This window comes from Saccopteryx leptura, chromosome 1 (assembly GCF_036850995.1).
Source record: "Saccopteryx leptura isolate mSacLep1 chromosome 1, mSacLep1_pri_phased_curated, whole genome shotgun sequence".
Lineage (NCBI taxonomy): Eukaryota > Metazoa > Chordata > Mammalia > Chiroptera > Emballonuridae > Saccopteryx > Saccopteryx leptura.
In genome coordinates this window covers 98,311,708-98,329,165 of record NC_089503.1, presented here as the reverse complement: position 1 = coordinate 98,329,165, position 17,458 = coordinate 98,311,708, and the positions used below count along the sequence as shown (strand labels likewise).

General features: G+C 46.7%; 1 protein-coding gene across 1 annotated transcript; it reads left to right on the top strand.

Annotated features, from left to right (window-relative positions):
* The first annotated feature begins 1,553 nt into the window (after nt 1-1,553).
* Nucleotides 1,554-15,885, top strand: VPS11 (VPS11 core subunit of CORVET and HOPS complexes). Its single transcript, XM_066371901.1, has 16 exons — nt 1,554-1,785; nt 2,686-2,830; nt 2,925-3,060; nt 3,707-3,870; nt 4,458-4,705; nt 5,971-6,172; nt 6,572-6,723; nt 10,099-10,285; nt 11,949-12,095; nt 12,216-12,404; nt 12,508-12,669; nt 12,904-13,043; nt 13,131-13,333; nt 13,638-13,809; nt 15,009-15,231; nt 15,365-15,885. The coding sequence occupies exons 1-16, from the start codon at nt 1,595-1,597 to the stop codon at nt 15,527-15,529; spliced, it is 2,826 nt and encodes a 941-aa protein (XP_066227998.1). The 5' UTR covers nt 1,554-1,594; the 3' UTR covers nt 15,530-15,885.
* The last annotated feature ends 1,573 nt before the right edge of the window (nt 15,886-17,458 follow it).

The window sequence follows — 17,458 nt, the reverse complement described above, 5'->3', positions numbered from 1 at the left end:
AAAATTTTCCTATATCATCTTTTTCTACAGCATTTTCAGTAGCAAAAAATAACAGCATAAAAGAAATAATCAGCCCTGGCCGGTTGGCTCAGTGGTAGAGTGTTGGCCCTGTGTGTGGATGTCCTGAGTTCAATTCCCCACCAGGGCACACAGGAGAAGCGCCCATCTGCTTCTGCACCCTTCCTCCTCTCCTTCCTGTCTGTCTCTCTCTTCCCCTTCTGCACCCATTGGAGCAAAGTTGGCCCAGGGCGCTAAGGATGGCTCCCTGGCCTCCACCTCAGGCGCTGGAATAGCTGGTTGCAAGGGAGCAACGCCTCAGATAGGCAGAGCATTGTCCCCTGGTGGCTTGCTGGGTGGATCTGGTGGGGCACATGCGCTTCTCTGCCTCCCCGCTTCTCACTTCAGAAAAAATACAATAAACAAACAAATTTTCAGTGGCTATCTTTATGGAATTATAGCATGGAAAAGTACAATACCTGGCCAGATTGCACAGTGGATAGAGCGTCCTCCTTACATGCCCAGGTCATGGGTTCATCCCAGGTCATTTCACATACAAGAGTCAACCAATGAATATATTAAAAAATGGAACAAATTGATGTTCCTCTCTATCTCTCTTCTCTCTAAAACCAATAAATAAAGAGAGGAGTTTTGTGACACTATGTGCCAGTTTGTAAACTCACTGGGTTTGCATAACTAGGAAAAAGAGTGTCTATTACAAGCCACATACTCTAACAGGACACAAAAACAAATATAAGACTTGTTCACAGCCTGACCAGGCGGTGGCACAGTGGATAGAGCGTCAGACTGGGATGCAGAGGACCCGGGTTCGAGACCCCAAGGTCGCCAGCTTGAGCGCGGGCTCATCTGGTTTGAGCAAAAAGCCCACCAGCTTGAACCCAAGATCACTGGCTCCAGCAAGGGGTTACTTGGTCTGCTGAAGGCCTGTGGTCAAGGCACATATGAGAAAGTAATCAATGAACAACTAAGGTGTAGCAACGGGCAATGAAAAACTAATGATTGATGCTTCTCATCTCTCTCCGTTCCTGTCTGTCTATCCCTTTCTCTGACTCACTCTCTGTCTCTGTAAAAAATAAATTAAAAAAAAAAAAAGACTTGTTCACAGACTGTACCTGGTTGCAGAGACAAACTTCTAATTTTATTTCTCCTCTCGTACAGCTGAAAAACCACTTTCAAACATACTGGTTCGTTTATGCCTCAAAAGAGCAGTGAGGTTGGAACATAATTCACTTAGGTACAGCAGGTTACAATTCACAAAGCGCCTGACAATCCTCATCTTGATTCCTCAATGTCCGCACATTTAATAAGGGACGAAACATGCTTAAAGAGGTAAAAGGTCCAGTTCTTGAAAGCATTTCAACCAGGCCAGTTCGAGACTGCAAATCAGCAAACTGCACTGGAAGCGGCAGGTAGGAAACCCTGCTTCCCGCGGCCCCGCCCACTCCCCCAGCAGCAGGAAGTAATCACTAAACGCCAAAGCGCAAGTGCGTTCAGGCTCCCGGAAGCCGTGGGGTCACGTGATCCCGGGCTCCTCTCACGTGATCTTTGACTTAGAGGCTGTGGGCCTTCGGCCAAGATGGCGGCCTACTTGCAGTGGCGGCGTTTCGTTTTCTTCGACAAAGAGTTGGTTAAGGAACCGTTGGGTAATGATGGGCCTGCTTCCGGGGCTGCGCCGACCTGTGGACCCGCTGCTTCCAAGTTCCTTTGCCTGCCTCCTGGCATCACTGTCTGCGACTCAGGCCGAGGGAGCCTAGTCTTTGGAGATATCCTTCTCTGGAGCTGTCTCTTTCCTCCCAGATCTCTGAAGAAATGTAGCTGGGATGGAGTCTGTTGTGCCACTTTAGATGGGCGGCTAGTGTTCCTTTTGTGGTCTGAAGGGAGAAAAAAGTCCATTCTCTAGCTTGTTGCCAACTGAGTAATCCTGGGCAAATCATTTCCTCTCTGAGGGCCTCAATTTCCTTATCTATAAAAGGGGTATGAAGTACCAAATTGCAGTAGGGTTATTTATTTATTTATTTATTTAATTTGACAGAGTTAGAGAGAGTGACAGATAGGGACAGACAAGAAGGGAGAGAAATGAGAAGCATCAATTCTTTGTTGCAGCTCCTTGGTTGTTCAGTGAATGCTTTTTTATTTGTGCCTTGACCCGGGGGCTCCAGCAGAGCAAGTGACCCCCTGCTCAATCCAGCAACCTTGGGCTTCAAGCCAACAACCATGGGGTCATGTCTACAATCCATGCTCAAGCCAGCAACCCCTGACTCAAGCTGGTAAGCCCGTGCTCAAGCCGGCAACCCTTGGGAAGTCTGGGTCCTCCGCATCTCAGTCCACTCTATCCACTGCGCCACTGCCTGGTCAGGCTATGCAGTAGGATTATTTTAAGACCAATCAAAAGAAAGGATGTAAGTTGGTTTTAAAAGATTAACGTGTAAGATGTCATTATCTCCCCTTCCGAATACTGTGAGTGACTTGATAAATGAGACCAAGAGTTTGCTGCTTTGTTCATGTTGCTGCCTCTAAGCTCTGGCCTTCTTTTTAACCAGGAGTTAATATGTGGGAAAATCTGTGAAAAATTTAAGGAGCTATTATGTGTGTTAGTTGTTATCTGGGTTCTGGTAAATGTAAGTATCTCTCCTTGGAAAGGAGGCTTCTTGACTACTCTGCACATATGGAAGGCCAGATCTGGTTCTTGCCCCGGTCCCTACAGCTTACAGGCTTCCAAGCCTACAAACTACGGGTGACACACCTGTACCAACTGAAGCAGCACAACATTTTGGCATCTGTTGGTGAAGATGAACAGGGCATCAACCCCCTGGTAAGTTCAAGAAAGGTAACAGGAAAGCACAAGACTGGGAATGGTGGTTTGCTGGAAGATGACTAGCATTCACCCATCTGACATCTGCCCACAGGTAAAAGTCTGGAACCTGGAAAAGAGAGATGGTGGAAATCCACTCTGTACTCGAATCTTCCCTGCCATCCCAGGAACAGAGCCAACTGTTGTGTCTTGTTTGACTGTACATGAAAATCTCAACTTTATGGCCATTGGTAAGCAGAAAGAAGGCAAAGCTAAAGCTCCAGGATTCTTTGTAGATTTTCTTCAGAGTTGTTACTGCAGCTCATCTTTATTGCTTTCATGAGACTATTTTGTTCTGAGATATTGAAGTTTGGAATGGGAAAGGATTTAGTTTTGAAAAGGAGTTAGGACTTGTATTCATAATAACCATTGGAGAAGTTGGGTATGATGAAGATCTATCTTGTCACTGTTTTCTTTATTTTATTTTATTTTTTTAGTAGAGAAAGAGGAAGGAAGAGAGGGAGAGAAATATAAATTTATTGTTTCACCTATTCATGCATTCATTGGTTGATTCCTGTCGCACTGGGATACACTCCAACCAACTGAGCTTCCCTGCCAGGGCCTTGTCAGTACTTCTTTTTCTTTTTTTAAAATTTATTTTATTGATTTGAGAGAGAGAGAGAGAGAGAGAGAGAGAGAGAGATATGAACATCAGTCTGTTCCTGTGTGTTCCCTGACTGGGATCGAACCGGCAACCTCTGCTCTGGGATGATGTTCTAAGCTATCCAGCCAAGGCAACTTTGTCACTTCTAATGAGTACTTCAAATGGTCTTTCTCCCTCTCTGTGCTTCCTGTCCTTTCAGTTTCAATGAAGTGCTATTTCCTGCTCTTTTACAGGTTTCACAGATGGCAGTGTTACACTGAACAAAGGAGACATCACTCGGGACCGGCATAGCAAGACCCAGATTTTGCACAAGGGCAACTATCCCGTTACTGGACTGGCCTTTCGCCAAGCGGGAAAGACCACTCACTTATTTGTTGTGACAACAGAGAACGTTCAGGTATGACCAGAACCTCCACTGTTAGGAGCAAGCAAGAAAGGCTTCTTTCTCCTTTGTTTAGGGAGCTAGCATAAGGAACTGACAAAAGAATTAGGATTCTTACATTTTCCATTATATAGCCTTGAATTATTTGCTCAGCTTAATATTTTATTTCTTCACTGAAGAGACTGAGAAGAGTTAGAATTAGGAAAAATAACTCTGGGCTTGTAGTAAAAGACTTGCATGTTTTTCCTGTCTTGTTAAGTGACGTTGGACAAGTTGCTTTACTTTTCCTGTTTCTGCTTCTAATTTATAACAGCCTACCCAAAGAAACAGTCTTTTGATAAAATGATAAGAGATTATTGCATTTTTCTTACTAGCAGAATACCTGTGGTAGGCAATGTTTGTACATACAGAGGAAGGAAATGCAGTCTCTTCTTATTTAGTAGATGAATGATGGTTAATGGAGAACACAAGCAGTCAGGGAAAGTCTTAGGGTGTTAAGAGTTAATAAGAGAGAGTTAGTATGGAGGTGGGAATACCTTTGAGAAGGTTTAGATGCCACCTTCTCAGAGGGAGCCTGATAACCCCTTTCTTACTTCTCACAGTCCTATATAGTTTCTGGAAAGGACTACCCTCGTGTGGAGTTGGATACCCATGGTTGCGGCCTGCACTGCTCAGCCCTAAGCGACCCTTCTCAGGACCTGCAGTTCATAGTGGCCGGGGATGAGTGTGTCTACTTGTACCAGCCTGATGAACGTGGGCCCTGCTTTGCCTTTGAAGGCCATAAACTCATTGCTCACTGGTTTAGAGGCTACCTTGTCATTGTTTCCCGTGAACAGAAGGTTTCTCCCAAGTAAGGACTCAAGGGGAAAGGGCAAGTTCCCTAGAATTAACCTGATTTTAAAACCCTAATGCCTGGCTCCTATCAATTTCCTTCTTTTGTTTTATGCAGCTTGTGTCTACACCTAGACTCATATCATGTTTTTACTGAAGAATGTGTTTTGCCGCAGACATTTGTTGCAGTAGAACACTGTCTCTGGCGCACTAGTACACTCCAGGGAATTTTGGACCTGATACTGTTTTTTTGTACTCTTTAGTCAAAAATAAAGTGGGAAAGCCTGACAACCTGTAATGGCTCAGTGGATAAAGTGTCCACCTGGAATGCTGAGGTTGCTGGTTTGAAGCCCTGGGCTTGCCTGGTCAAGGCGCATATGGGAAGCAACTACAAGGAATTGATGCTTCCCTTTCCCTGATTCCCTGACCCCCACTTTTCTCTCTCTCTCTGTGCCCCCCCTCTAAAATCAATAAAAATAAAATCTTTTTTTCGGTGACAGAGACAGAGAGAGGGACAGATAGGGACAGACAGACAGGAAGGGAGAGAGATGAGAAACATCAATTCTTCATTGCGGCACCTTAGTTTCTCATTGATTTCTCATGTGCCTTGACTGGGGGTCTCCAGCAGACCAAGTGACCCCTTGCTCGAGCCAGCGACCTTGGGTCCAAGCTGGTGGGCTTTGCTCCAACCAGATGAGCCCACGCTCAAGCTGGCGACCTTGGGGTTTTGAACTTGGGTTCTCTGCGTTCCAGTCCGATGCTCTATCCACTGTGCCACTGCCTGGTTACACACAAAAAAATAAAATCTTAAAATATTATAAAGTGGGGTAGAGGAACAGGGGATGAGTAATAGAGAAATTGGGAAGTGTAAGATCAGTATTTTTTCTCTGATCCACCTGAAAGGGATGACAGGGTCTTCTGCATGATGGAAGTGATCCCTTTCAGATGTTAGCTTGTTTAGATTCAGTACTAAATAAGCACAATGTTTTACATGTACCATGCACTAATTCTTTGTTAAACAAATAGGTATTTGAATATACTTAGTTGTTAAGTCTGTTGCCTGTGTTAGTTATAGGGTCTCACGGGGTAATATCAGATCTGTATGTTCTCTTCCTGCAACTGCCAGCATAATGCTGCATGTTATGGGATGAACTGCTAGAGGGGCCAAGAGGCAATTTGATCTGGGTGGAATGAGTAGCTCCAGGGTTCTCATTGTAAAGGAAATAAAGCGTAGGCTGAGGCAGAAGGGGTACAAATATCCAGTGCTTTTTCTTTCCCACACAGGTCAGAGTTTACCAGCAGGGATTCACAGAGCTCCGACAAGCAGATCCTCAACATCTATGACCTGTGCAACAAGTTCATAGCCTACAGTGCTGTCTTTGAGGATGTAGTGGATGTGCTTGCTGAGTGGGGTTCCTTGTACGTGCTGACGCGGGATGGGCGGGTCCACGCACTGCAGGAGAAGGACACACAGACCAAACTGGAGGCAAGGCCACTAGATTCCCATAGCTGGCCATAAGCACCCAGATATAGCTGTAGGAACAGGCTTCCCAAGTCACCTTGGCCAGAGTGTATCGTTCCCTTTGAGTCACAGACTTACTCAGCACCCTTAGGGTAGAGTTACAAGGTAAATGGCCTGAGATGAGGCTTAAGAGGGAAGTAATGGCTGAGATCCTGAGCCCACTTTCAGGGTCCACTCTGTCTTCAGAGAACCTTGGGAGGTGAGGTAATTCTGGTCATGGGAGTATCAGAGAGGTCTCACCTTGTCTAGTTCTAGGCAGATTGGAACTTCAGGACTGTTTGGCACGTGTGTTGTGGGTTCATTCTGGGAAGGTATCTCCTCAGTACTGCATCTACCAATTTTCCAACCAGTCTTTCCTTCCAGATGCTGTTTAAGAAGAACCTATTTGAGATGGCGATTAACCTGGCCAAGAGTCAACACCTGGACAGTGATGGATTGGCCCAGATCTTTATGCAGTATGGGGACCATCTCTACAGCAAGGGCAACCATGATGGGGCTGTCCAGCAGTATATTCGGTCAGTTTGGAAGCACTTCAAGATGTAGCTCTGAATGTAGAGACAGGCAGCCAGATAGTCTAAAAACCTGTGCTTGGGGGACAGGGGTAGATTCCACCTGGAACCTAACCTTCTACTTCCCTTTCCCCTTCCCTTTCCCCTTCACTTTCCCTTTCTGTTTCCCCTTCTCCTCCCCTTTCCCTTCCCCCTTCCTTTTCCCTTCCCCTTTCCTTCCCGTTCTTTTCTAGAGGTAGGAAGAGGAAGACAGAAACATCAAGGTATTCCTGTGTGTGCCCTGACTAGGGAATCAAACTGACACCCTCCACACTCCAGGCAATGCTCCAACTGAGCTATCCAGATAGGGCTTAATTTTTTTTTTTAGAGAGACAGAGAGGAGGGGGAAGGGAAGCATTCATCTGTTGTTCCACTCAGTCATGCATTCATAGGCTGCTTCCCATGTGTGCCTTGGCTGGAAATTTAACCCACAACCTGTTTCAGGACAATGCTCTTAACCAACTGAACTAACCTGCCAGGGCCAGGAACTTCCCTTTTTTTCTGTAGAATCTTGGATGCCACCTTACCTGTGGTGGTACAGTGGATAAAGCATTGATCTGGAATGCTGCGGTTGCTGGTTCAAGACCCTAGGCTTTTCTGGTCAAGGCACATACGAGAAGCAATTATGAGTTGATGCTTCCTGCTCCTTCCTCCCTGCCCCCACCTTCCTGCCTTTCTCTCATCTCTCTAAAATCAATTAAGAAAAAAAATCTTGCCTGGCCAGGCGGTGGCGCAATGGATAGAGCATTGGACTGGGATGTGGAGGACCCAGGTTCGAGCCCTGAGGTCGCTGGCTTGAGTGCGGGCTTATCGGGCTTGAGCGCGGCTCACCAGCTTGAGTGCAGGGTCGCTGGCTTGAGTGTGGGATCATAGACATGACCCTATGGTCGCTGGCTTGAAGCCCAAGGTTGCTGGCTTGAGCCCAAGGTTGCTGGCTTGAGCAAGGGGTCACTTGCTCTGCTGGAGCCCCCTTCTCTCCGTCAAGGTACATATGAGAAAGCAATCAATGAACAACTAAGGTGCCACAACGAAGATTTGATGCTTCTCATCTCTCTCCCTTCCTGCCTGTCTGTCCTGTCTGTATCTCTCTCTGTCTCTGTTCTCTTGCTCTTAAAAAGAAAAGAAAATAATTTTAACTCTGATGCCTTGAGTGAGAAGACTATATACCTTACTGGAAAGAAAATGTTTAGGGTCAAATATTACATGACTCATATGCAATTTAGCTGATGAATACCTGCTATTTTAAACCTCAGTTTGGCCTTTGTAAATATGCATTTTGACTCAATTCTTCCACGCTTCCTTTTATTGGTGTTAATTATGGACATTTTCTGCCCTAGTAAAGGGTTTTAGGAACCTTTCTAGCTTCTTTCCCAACCTCTTTAGAATTCCTGTTTTTAGCCAACTTTAAGAACCAGTGTTCTAGCCTGATCTGTGGTGGCGCAGTGGCTGGAGCGTCAGCCTGGAATACTGAGGTTGTGGGTGCAAGACCCTGGGCTTGCCCCATCAAGGCACATACGAGAAGCAAGTTAATGCTTCCCATTCCCTTCCCCAGTCCTTTCTCTTTCTCTCTCCTCTCTCTAAATCAATAAATAAGAAATCTTAAAAATAATTTTTTTTTAATTTTTTTTTTGTATTTTTCTGAAGCTGGAAACGGGGAGAGACAGTCAGACAGACTCCCGCATGTGGCTGACTGGGATCCACCCGGATCCCGGCACACCCACCAGGGGCAACGCTCTGCCCACCAGGGGGCGATGCTCCGCCCCTTCGGGGCGTCACTCTGCCGTGACCAGAGCCACTCTAGCGCCTGGGGCAGAGGCCAAGGAGCCATCCCCAGCGCTCGGGCCATCCTTGCTCTAATGGAGCCTTGGCTGCGGGAGGGGAAGAGAGAGACAGAGAGGAAGGAGGGGGTGGGAGTGGAGAAGCAAATGGGCGCTTCTCCTATGTGCCCTGGCCGGGAATCGAACCCGGGTCCCCCACACGCCAGGCCGACACTCTACCTACCGCTGAGCCAACCAGCCAGGAAAAATAATCTTTTAAAAAAAACAAACCAGCCTGACTGGGCGGTGGCTCAGTGGATAGAGCGTCAGACTGGGATGCAGAGGACCCAGGTTCGAGACTCCGAGGTCGCCAACTTGAGCACGGGCTCATCTGGTTTGAGCAAACATTCCACCAGCTTGAGCCCAAGGTCGCTGGCTCCAGCAAGGGGTTACTCGGTCTGCTGAAGGCCCGTGGTCAAGGCACATAAGAGAAAGCAATCAATGAACAACTAAGGTGTTGCAACGCGCAATGAAAAACTAATGATTGATGCTTCTCATCTCTCTCCATTCCTGTCTGTCTGTCCCTGTCTATCCCTCTCTCTGACTCACTCTCTGTCTCTATAAAAAAAATAATAAAAAAATTAAAACAAAAAAACAAACAAACAAACCTGTGTTCTAGCCTGACTGATGGTGGCGCAGTAGGTGAAGCGTCAACCGGGAACAGTGAGGGCTGAGGTCACTGGTTTGAAGCCCTGTGGTTGCTGGCTCTGAGTGTGGTCTTGTCATCACTGACTTGAGTTGGGGAATCATCCACATGATCACAAGGCTTGCCAGCTTGAGCTCAAAGGTCACTGGTTTGAACAAGAGGACACTGACTGATCCAGAGTCAGGGTACATATGCAAAGTAATCAATGCACAACTAAAGTGAAAGCAACTATGAGGTGATGCTTCTCACTGTCTCACTCCCTTTTTGTCTCTCTCTTTGTCATAAATAAGTATTAAATAAAATAGGCCCTAGCCGATTTGCTCAGTAGATAGATCATCAGCCTGGCAAGTGGACATCCCAGGTTCAATCCCCAGTCAGGGCATGCATGAAAAGTTACCATTTGCTTATGTCACCCTCCCACCCCCCACTTATCTCTTCCCCTCTTGTAGTCAGTGACTCATCTGGTTTGAGCGTTGACCCCAGGCACTGAGGGTAGCTTAGTTGATTCAAGCATTGGCCCCAAACCAAGGTTGCTGGGTGAATCTTGGTGGGGGGGGGGGGCTTGCAGGAGTCTGTCTCTCTCACTTAAAAATAAAAGTAATATTAATGACTTAAATAAATAAAATAATTTAAAAACTATAGTCCCTAAAAAAAAAAAAAAAAGAACCAGTGCTCTGGAGGCTTGCTACTCATGTGGTTCACAGTCTATTAGCATCAGTATCATCTAGGACCTTGTTAGAAATGCAAACTCTCAGGCCTCACTCCAGACTTGCTGAAACAGAATTTGTATTTTTAAAAGATCTGCAAGTGATTCCTATGCATGTGAAAGTTTGAAAAGTATGCTGATCCAGATGCTTCTTGATGCATGTGTCTCCCTAGGACCATTGGAAAATTGGAGCCATCATATGTGATCCGCAAGTTTCTGGATGCCCAACGTATTCACAACCTGACTGCCTACCTGCAGACCCTGCACCGGCAGTCCCTGGCCAATGCTGACCATACCACCCTGCTGCTCAATTGCTATACCAAACTTAAGGACAGCGTGAAGCTGGAAGAGTTCATCAAGGTGCAGGGTGGTGGTGGTCGTGGTGGTGGTGGTGGTGTGGTATTTCTTGAGGCCCCCACTGAGCATAAGGTAGCTCCACCAGGGCATGCCCTTAAGCAGGATCCAGGGAGAGGAAAGAACTGACTTTATTTAAAAATCAGGACCCTCTGGTCTACAAATTGGGAGGAGGAATAGCCTTTCCTGCTAGTTCTCTCCGTCTCCCCTTTTATGATGCCAAAACTTCCTATGATATCTAAGCCCAGGGAAGTAGTAGCCTTTTGTCCCCAGAGGAGTCCCTCTATGTAGTAGGGGCAGAGGAAGACTTTGGCTCATAGAAATTTCTAAGAGGCAGAATAACATATATATATATATATATACACACACACACACACACACATATACATATATATATACATATGTATATATATTTAAGATTTTATATATTGATTTAAAAAATTTTTATTTATTTACTTTTTAGATTTTGTTCTTTTTTTTTTTTTTTTACAGAGGCAGAGATAGACAGGGACAGACAGACAGAAACGGAGAGAGATGAGAAGCATCAATCATCAGTTTCTCGTTGCGCGTTGCGACTTCTTAGTTGTTCATTGATTGCTTTCTCACATGTGCCTTGACCGTGGGCCTTCAGCAGACCGAGTAACCCCCTGCTGGAGCCAGCGACCTTGGGTCCAAGCTGGTGAGCTCTTTGCTCAAGCCAGATGAGCCCACGCTCAAGCTGGCGACCTCGGGGTCTCGAACCTCGGTCCTTCCGCATCCCAGTCCGACGCTCTATCCATTGCGCCACCACCTGGTCAGGCGATTTTATTCATTTTTATTAGAGAGAGAGGGGAGAGAGGAAAGAGATAGAGAAAACTGGGGGAGGAGCAGGAAGCATCAACTCCCATATGTGCCTTGACCAGGCAAGCCCAGGGTTTTGAACCAGCGACCTCAGCATTCCAGGTCAACGCTTTATCCACTGCACCACCACAGGTCAGGCCTATATGTTGATTTTAGAGAGAGGAGGGGGGGGGGAGTGGAGCAAGAAGTGTCAGCTCATAGTAGGTGCTTCTCCTGTGTCCCTTTACTGGTCAAACCTGAATTTGAACCAACTTCAGCATTCCAGGCCAACACTTTATCCCTTACACCACCACAGGGGAGGCCAGGTTAACATAATATTTTAAAGGCATGGACTTTACCTTGACTGGTGATGGTGCAGTGGATGGAGCATCAAACCTGGGATGCTGAAGTCCCAGGTTTGAAACCCCGAGATCGCTCACTTGACTGTGGGCTCGTTTAGCTTGAGCTCAGGTTCACCAACTTGAGCACAAGGTCTCTGGCTTCAATGTGGGATCATCCACATGATCCCATGGTTGCTGGCTTGAGCCCAAAGGTTACTGGCTTGAGCAAGGGCTTACTGGCTTGTCTGGAGCACCCTGGTCAAGGCACACGTGAGAAGCAATCAATGAACAACTAAAGTGCCTCAGGTATAAGTTGATGCTTCTCATCTCTTTCCCTTCCTATTGGTATGTTTGTCTCCTTCTCTCTCCACCACACCCTCTTGCTTAAAAAACAAACAAAAAAAAAACATAGTCTTTTAAGAATCTGGTCTTAGAATCAGATGCATGTTTCTCTCTCCCTTCTCTTAACCATACCTCTATGAATGAGTTTCTCTAATGTTCCTTGGCAGACAAAGAGTGAGAGTGAAGTTCACTTTGATGTAGAGACAGCCATCAAGGTCCTCCGGCAAGCTGGCTACTACTCCCATGCCCTTAATTTGGCTGAGAACCATGCACATCATGAATGGTACTTGAAGATCCAGCTAGAGGACATCAAGGTAGGAGAGACCCTTGACTTAGGGTTCTGTTCTTTTTCTAGGACATCCTGAAATGATGACAGTGCTTCCTGGTGGGTAACACAGGAGCATGCACTTACTCTGCCCTTTCTTTCTCCACAGAATTATCAGGAAGCCCTTAGGTACATTGGCAAGCTGCCTTTTGAGCAGGCAGAGAGCAACATGAAACGCTATGGCAAGATCCTCATGCACCATATACCAGAGCAGATGACCCAGTTGCTAAAGGGACTTTGTACTGACTACCGGCCCAGCCTTGAAGGCCGAGGTGACAGGGAGGCTCCAGGCTGCAGGGTGAGGCCTTTGGGAGAATAGCTGTTAACAGGGATCACCTTATGGATTTCATGGGTACCAAGCTCATTCGCTCAGCCCACTCTCTCCTCCCTTGCCATCTTAGGCCAACTCAGAGGAGTTCATCCCTATCTTTGCCAACAATCCACAAGAGTTGAAAGCTTTCCTAGAGCACATGAGTGCAGTACAGCCCGACTCACCACAGGGCATATACGACACACTTCTTGAGCTACGACTACAGAACTGGGCCCATGAAAAGGATCCACAGGTGAGGCGTGGCAGGAGCTGCAGGAGGTGCTGGAGAAAAGACAGTTCTCCCATCTTTTGTGGTTGCTTTTTGCTGCCTTCTGTAGACCAGTAACACCTTGCTGTTAGTGGCTAAATGGTCCTCAATGAAAAGGAAATTGGACTGAGGGAAAAAGATAGTTGACTTTCCTTGTCCCCAGAGGCCTTGTTATTTTTTCCCCTTATGTCCAGCAGCTCTACTCTCCTCCTTCCCTAGGTTAAAGAGAAGCTTCATGCAGAGGCTATCTCCCTCCTGAAGAGTGGCCGCTTTTGTGACGTCTTTGACAAGGCCCTGGTACTCTGCCAGATGCACGACTTTCAGGATGGGGTCCTTTACCTCTATGAGCAGGGGAAGCTGTAAGAGTGTGGGAAATTTCAGGGAAGGGGGAAGGATCCAGTAATTTTCCAGGGACAACCACTGAGGTGTGCCTTCCTCTACATTAGGTATCAGCAGATTATGCACTACTACATGCAGCATGAGCAGTACCGGCAGGTGATCGCTGTGTGCGAGCGCCATGGGGAACAGGAGCCCTCACTGTGGGAACAGGCTCTCAGCTACTTTGCCCGCAAAGAGGAGGACTGCAAAGAGTATGTGGCTGCTGTGCTAAAGCACATTGAGAACAAGAACCTCATGCCACCCCTTCTAGGTACTTGGGAAGACAGGGTGTGTGGGTAGGTGCCAGCTGCTGAAAATCAGGCTCTGCCCTGGCCCAGTTAGCTCGGTTGGTCAGAGCATTGCTCCAAAGCACAGAGGTTGTCAGTTTGATCCCTGGTCGGGGAAAGTACAGGAGCAAATCTAGGTTCCTTTTTGTCTGTCTCTCCCTTTCTCTATAATCAATAAAAATAAACATTTTAAAAAAGGAAAGGGGCTCTGGGACAGGAGGCTTTCAACACTGTCCAGGGGGTACTGCTTGGTTCATTGTTTTGTTTCCTCCTGGACCCCAATCTTAGTGGTACAGACCCTGGCCCACAACTCCACAGCCACCCTGTCTGTCATACGGGACTACCTGGTCCAAAAGCTGCAGAAACAGAGCCAGCAGATTGCACATGATGAACTCCGCGTGCGGCAGTACCGAGAGGAGACCACCCGTATCCGCCAGGAGATCAAGGAGCTCAAGGCGAGGTACTGGATGTATGGCGAGGTCCAGGGAAGACCCTTATTCTTTACAGGACGTCATTAAATACTTTACAAAGACAAAAGATTACATAAAGTGTGTTTGAGCATTTTGTGCTTGAAGATCTGTTTTAATGGAGGAATTCTAAAGAAGGGTGTATTAATTACATAGATCACTATTTACTGAATTTTGGAGGATATTAACTAAGTACAGGTACTTTTTTTTCTGTATATGCTTATATTTTACATTTTCTAAACACACATCGAAGTTGTGTGGTTAGAAGTCATTCAGAAGTAATAGCTGATCTGAAAAAAGCCATCCCAACATGATAGAGCCCGATCCAGTCTTATCTGGGAAGCTAAGCAGGGCCGGCCCTAGTTAGAAGTTGGATGGAAGACTGCTTCTGAATGCCCAGAAGTAAAAGCTGTTTTAGAAAATAGAAAAAAGTAGGTCGTTTATGTGTATGTATAGTAGACATTAATACCTACTCTTAAGTTTGATCTGCCCTTAACATTGTAAAACACTTATTAGAGAACAATTCCACATATATATACTGAGCCCCTATTTTTTTATTTTTTATTTTTTTTTTTGTGACAGAGACAGAGAAAGGGACTGATAGAGACAGACAGACAGGAAGGGAGGGAGATGAGAAGCATCAATTCTTCGTTGCAGCTCAGTTGTTCAGTGATTGCTTTTTCGTATGTGCCTTGACCAGGGGGGCTACAGCAGAGTGAGTGATCCCACATTCACTAGTGACCCTGACCCCTTGCTCACTGGTGAGCGCATGGTCAAGCCGGATGAGCCTACCCTCAAGCTGGCGACCTCGGGTTTTCAAACCTGGGTCCTCCACATCCCAGTCTGATGCTCTGTCCACTGCACCACCACCTGGTCAGGCTGTGAGATCATTTATAAAGTGTACAGGATATGACCCTCTGAAAGGGGCACATCCGAGTAACGACCAGAGAGACAACTTTGGCAGTTGTGAAAACTGAAAGAGAAAAGTATCACCTTGGGTTAGTTGGACTTTATGGGGCCATACTGAGACTCACTGCAGGCCCAGCATGGTTGTCCTCTTCTGACCTTTTAGGTGGTCAGAGCAGGATCTTGGATCTCTCTCCCTATTGACTCCAGCTGCCTTCTTTCTCCACTTGGCTATTGGCCTTGCCCTCACTGTTTGCCACTTCTTTTTGGTCTCCTTTCCCTATAGTCCAAAGATTTTTCAGAAGACCAAGTGCAGCATCTGTAATAGTGCCTTGGAATTGCCCTCAGTCCACTTTCTCTGTGGACACTCTTTCCACCAACACTGCTTTGAGAGTTACTCAGAAAGTGATGCCGACTGCCCCACCTGCCTCCCTGAAAACCGGAAGGTCATGGATATGATCCGGGCCCAAGAACAGAAACGAGATCTCCATGATCAGTTCCAGCACCAGGTGGGAAAGAGTGGGGTAGATGAGCACCTATTCACTGAGAATCACGGATGTACTGTAGAGGTTTTCTGTTCTCCCCATTTGAGGAAACAAGCACTTCAGTTCTGATTCCTATTTCTCTCCTCTTTCCCTGCAGCTCAAGTGCTCCAATGACAGCTTCTCTGTGATTGCTGACTACTTTGGCCGAGGTGTTTTCAACAAATTGACTCTGCTGACTGACCCTCCCACGGCCAGGCTGACTGGAAGCCTGGAGTCTGGGCTGCAGCGGGACCTGCTCATGCACTCCAGGAGGGGCACTTAAGCAGCTTGTGGCAGGGATGTGACAGAGGAGGCACTGCAGTAGGACCACAGGACAGAAGGAAGGCTGTTGCACAGGAATCAGGCAGATGTGTCCAGGACGCCACTCTGATCCAATGCCATAGCCTTCAGTACTAATGGGGATTTTGTTTTCCAACTTCTCTTTGGCCAGTCCATCATTCCTCCTGTTGATTTTTTGAGCAGTGTAGATTATTCAAGACCAGTGGGGAGGTCACCTCAACAACCTCTGAGTGTGGACAATAGCTGCTTTATTCTCTATCCAAGAGCAGCCAACCTGTGCTTGGGTCCTTGCTCCCAGAGTCTATGAATAAAATAATGATTTCAGGGTTAAAAAATTTACTCTGGAGACTTGCTGATGATACTTAACTGGGCTGAATGTACTTCTCTCCCTTTGCATTCCTAGAGCTCCACTTCCCTTACAGGGCTCCTTGAAGGTCATGTCGATTTGACTTTATTCAGTAATGGGGCGGGGGGGGGGGGGGCTGTGGCATCTAGTAGAGTTCAGTTTACTGAAGAACCTCTGCAAAAAGGTCTAATGCCTGAGCTCTGAGAGCATCTTGGATTGAGGCCTGGAACAGCTTATGCGCCAGTCTGGCTGGCCTCTGGCTCTTTTTTGGAGAAAGTATTTAGGCAGAAGGCAGATTCTGACAGGGATGCCTTGGGCTTAAGTGTTCTGCCTTCATAATGGGAAGGTAGACTGGTGTCTTGAAGGATTCAGTGTCAAATGATAAGCAGGACAAAACAACCTTTATTGAAACATTTTTTTCCCTCTTTCAAGTTGTCAGCTGAAGTTTATGTTGCTGATGTCTGGGTGTAATTTGGGTTACATTGCCTGTCAGAAATTGATCCTATGGAGTTGTTTAATTGAAGGAGGCAACTTGGACATTGTGGTTTAGAAAGTATTTAGAAGAGGCCGAGTATGCTACATTTGTAGTAGCTAAGAGTAGCTAACACTGGATCAGCTGACCTGAGTTTGAATCTCAGTTTGAGAAATACTCTGAACTTCTCTGAACCTTAATTTCCTTCTCTGTACATTAGGAATTATAACATTTTTATTTTATGGCTATTAGGAAGACTATTAATGACACAAATGTATATGTCTAGTTTTTTGTAGAATGATTAGCATATGGATGCTTTATTTTATTTTATTTTTTTAGAGAGAGAGGGACAGACAGAGATGAGAAGTATGAACTCATAGTTATGACACCTTAGTTCATTTTTTATTATTTTTCATATGTGCCTTGACTGGGGGCTTCAGTTGAGCCAATGACCCCTTGCCCAATACAGTGACCTCGGGCTTCAAGCCAACCAAGTTATTTGGCCAGTCCTCACTGGTTGATTCTTGTGTGTCCTGACTTCATTCATTTATTTTTTGTTGTTGTTTTTTGTATTTTTCTGAAGCTGGAAACGGGGAGAGACAGTCAGACAGACTCCCACATGCGCCCGACCGGGATCCACCCGGCACGCCCACCAGGGGACAATGCTCTGCCCCTCCGGGGCGTCGCTCTGCTGCGACCAGAGCCACTCTATCACCTGGGGCAGAGGCCAAGGAGCCATCCCCAGCGCCCGGGCCATCTTTGCTCCAATGGAGCCTCGCTGCGGGAGGGGAAGAGAGAGACAGAGAGGAAGGAGGGCGGGGTGGAGAAGCAAATGGGCGCTTCTCCTATGTGCCCTGGCCGGGAATCGAACCCGGGTCCCCCCGCACGCCAGGCCGACGCTCCACCGCTTAGCCAACCAGCCAGGGCCCTGACTTCATTCATTTTAGAGAGGGGAGAGAGAAAGAGAAAAGGGTAGGGGAGGAGAAGGAAGCATCAACTCCCATATGTGCCTTGACCAGGCAAGCCCAGGGTTTCAAATGATCGACCTCAGCATTTCAGGTCTACACCTTATCCATTGCACACCACAAGTCAGG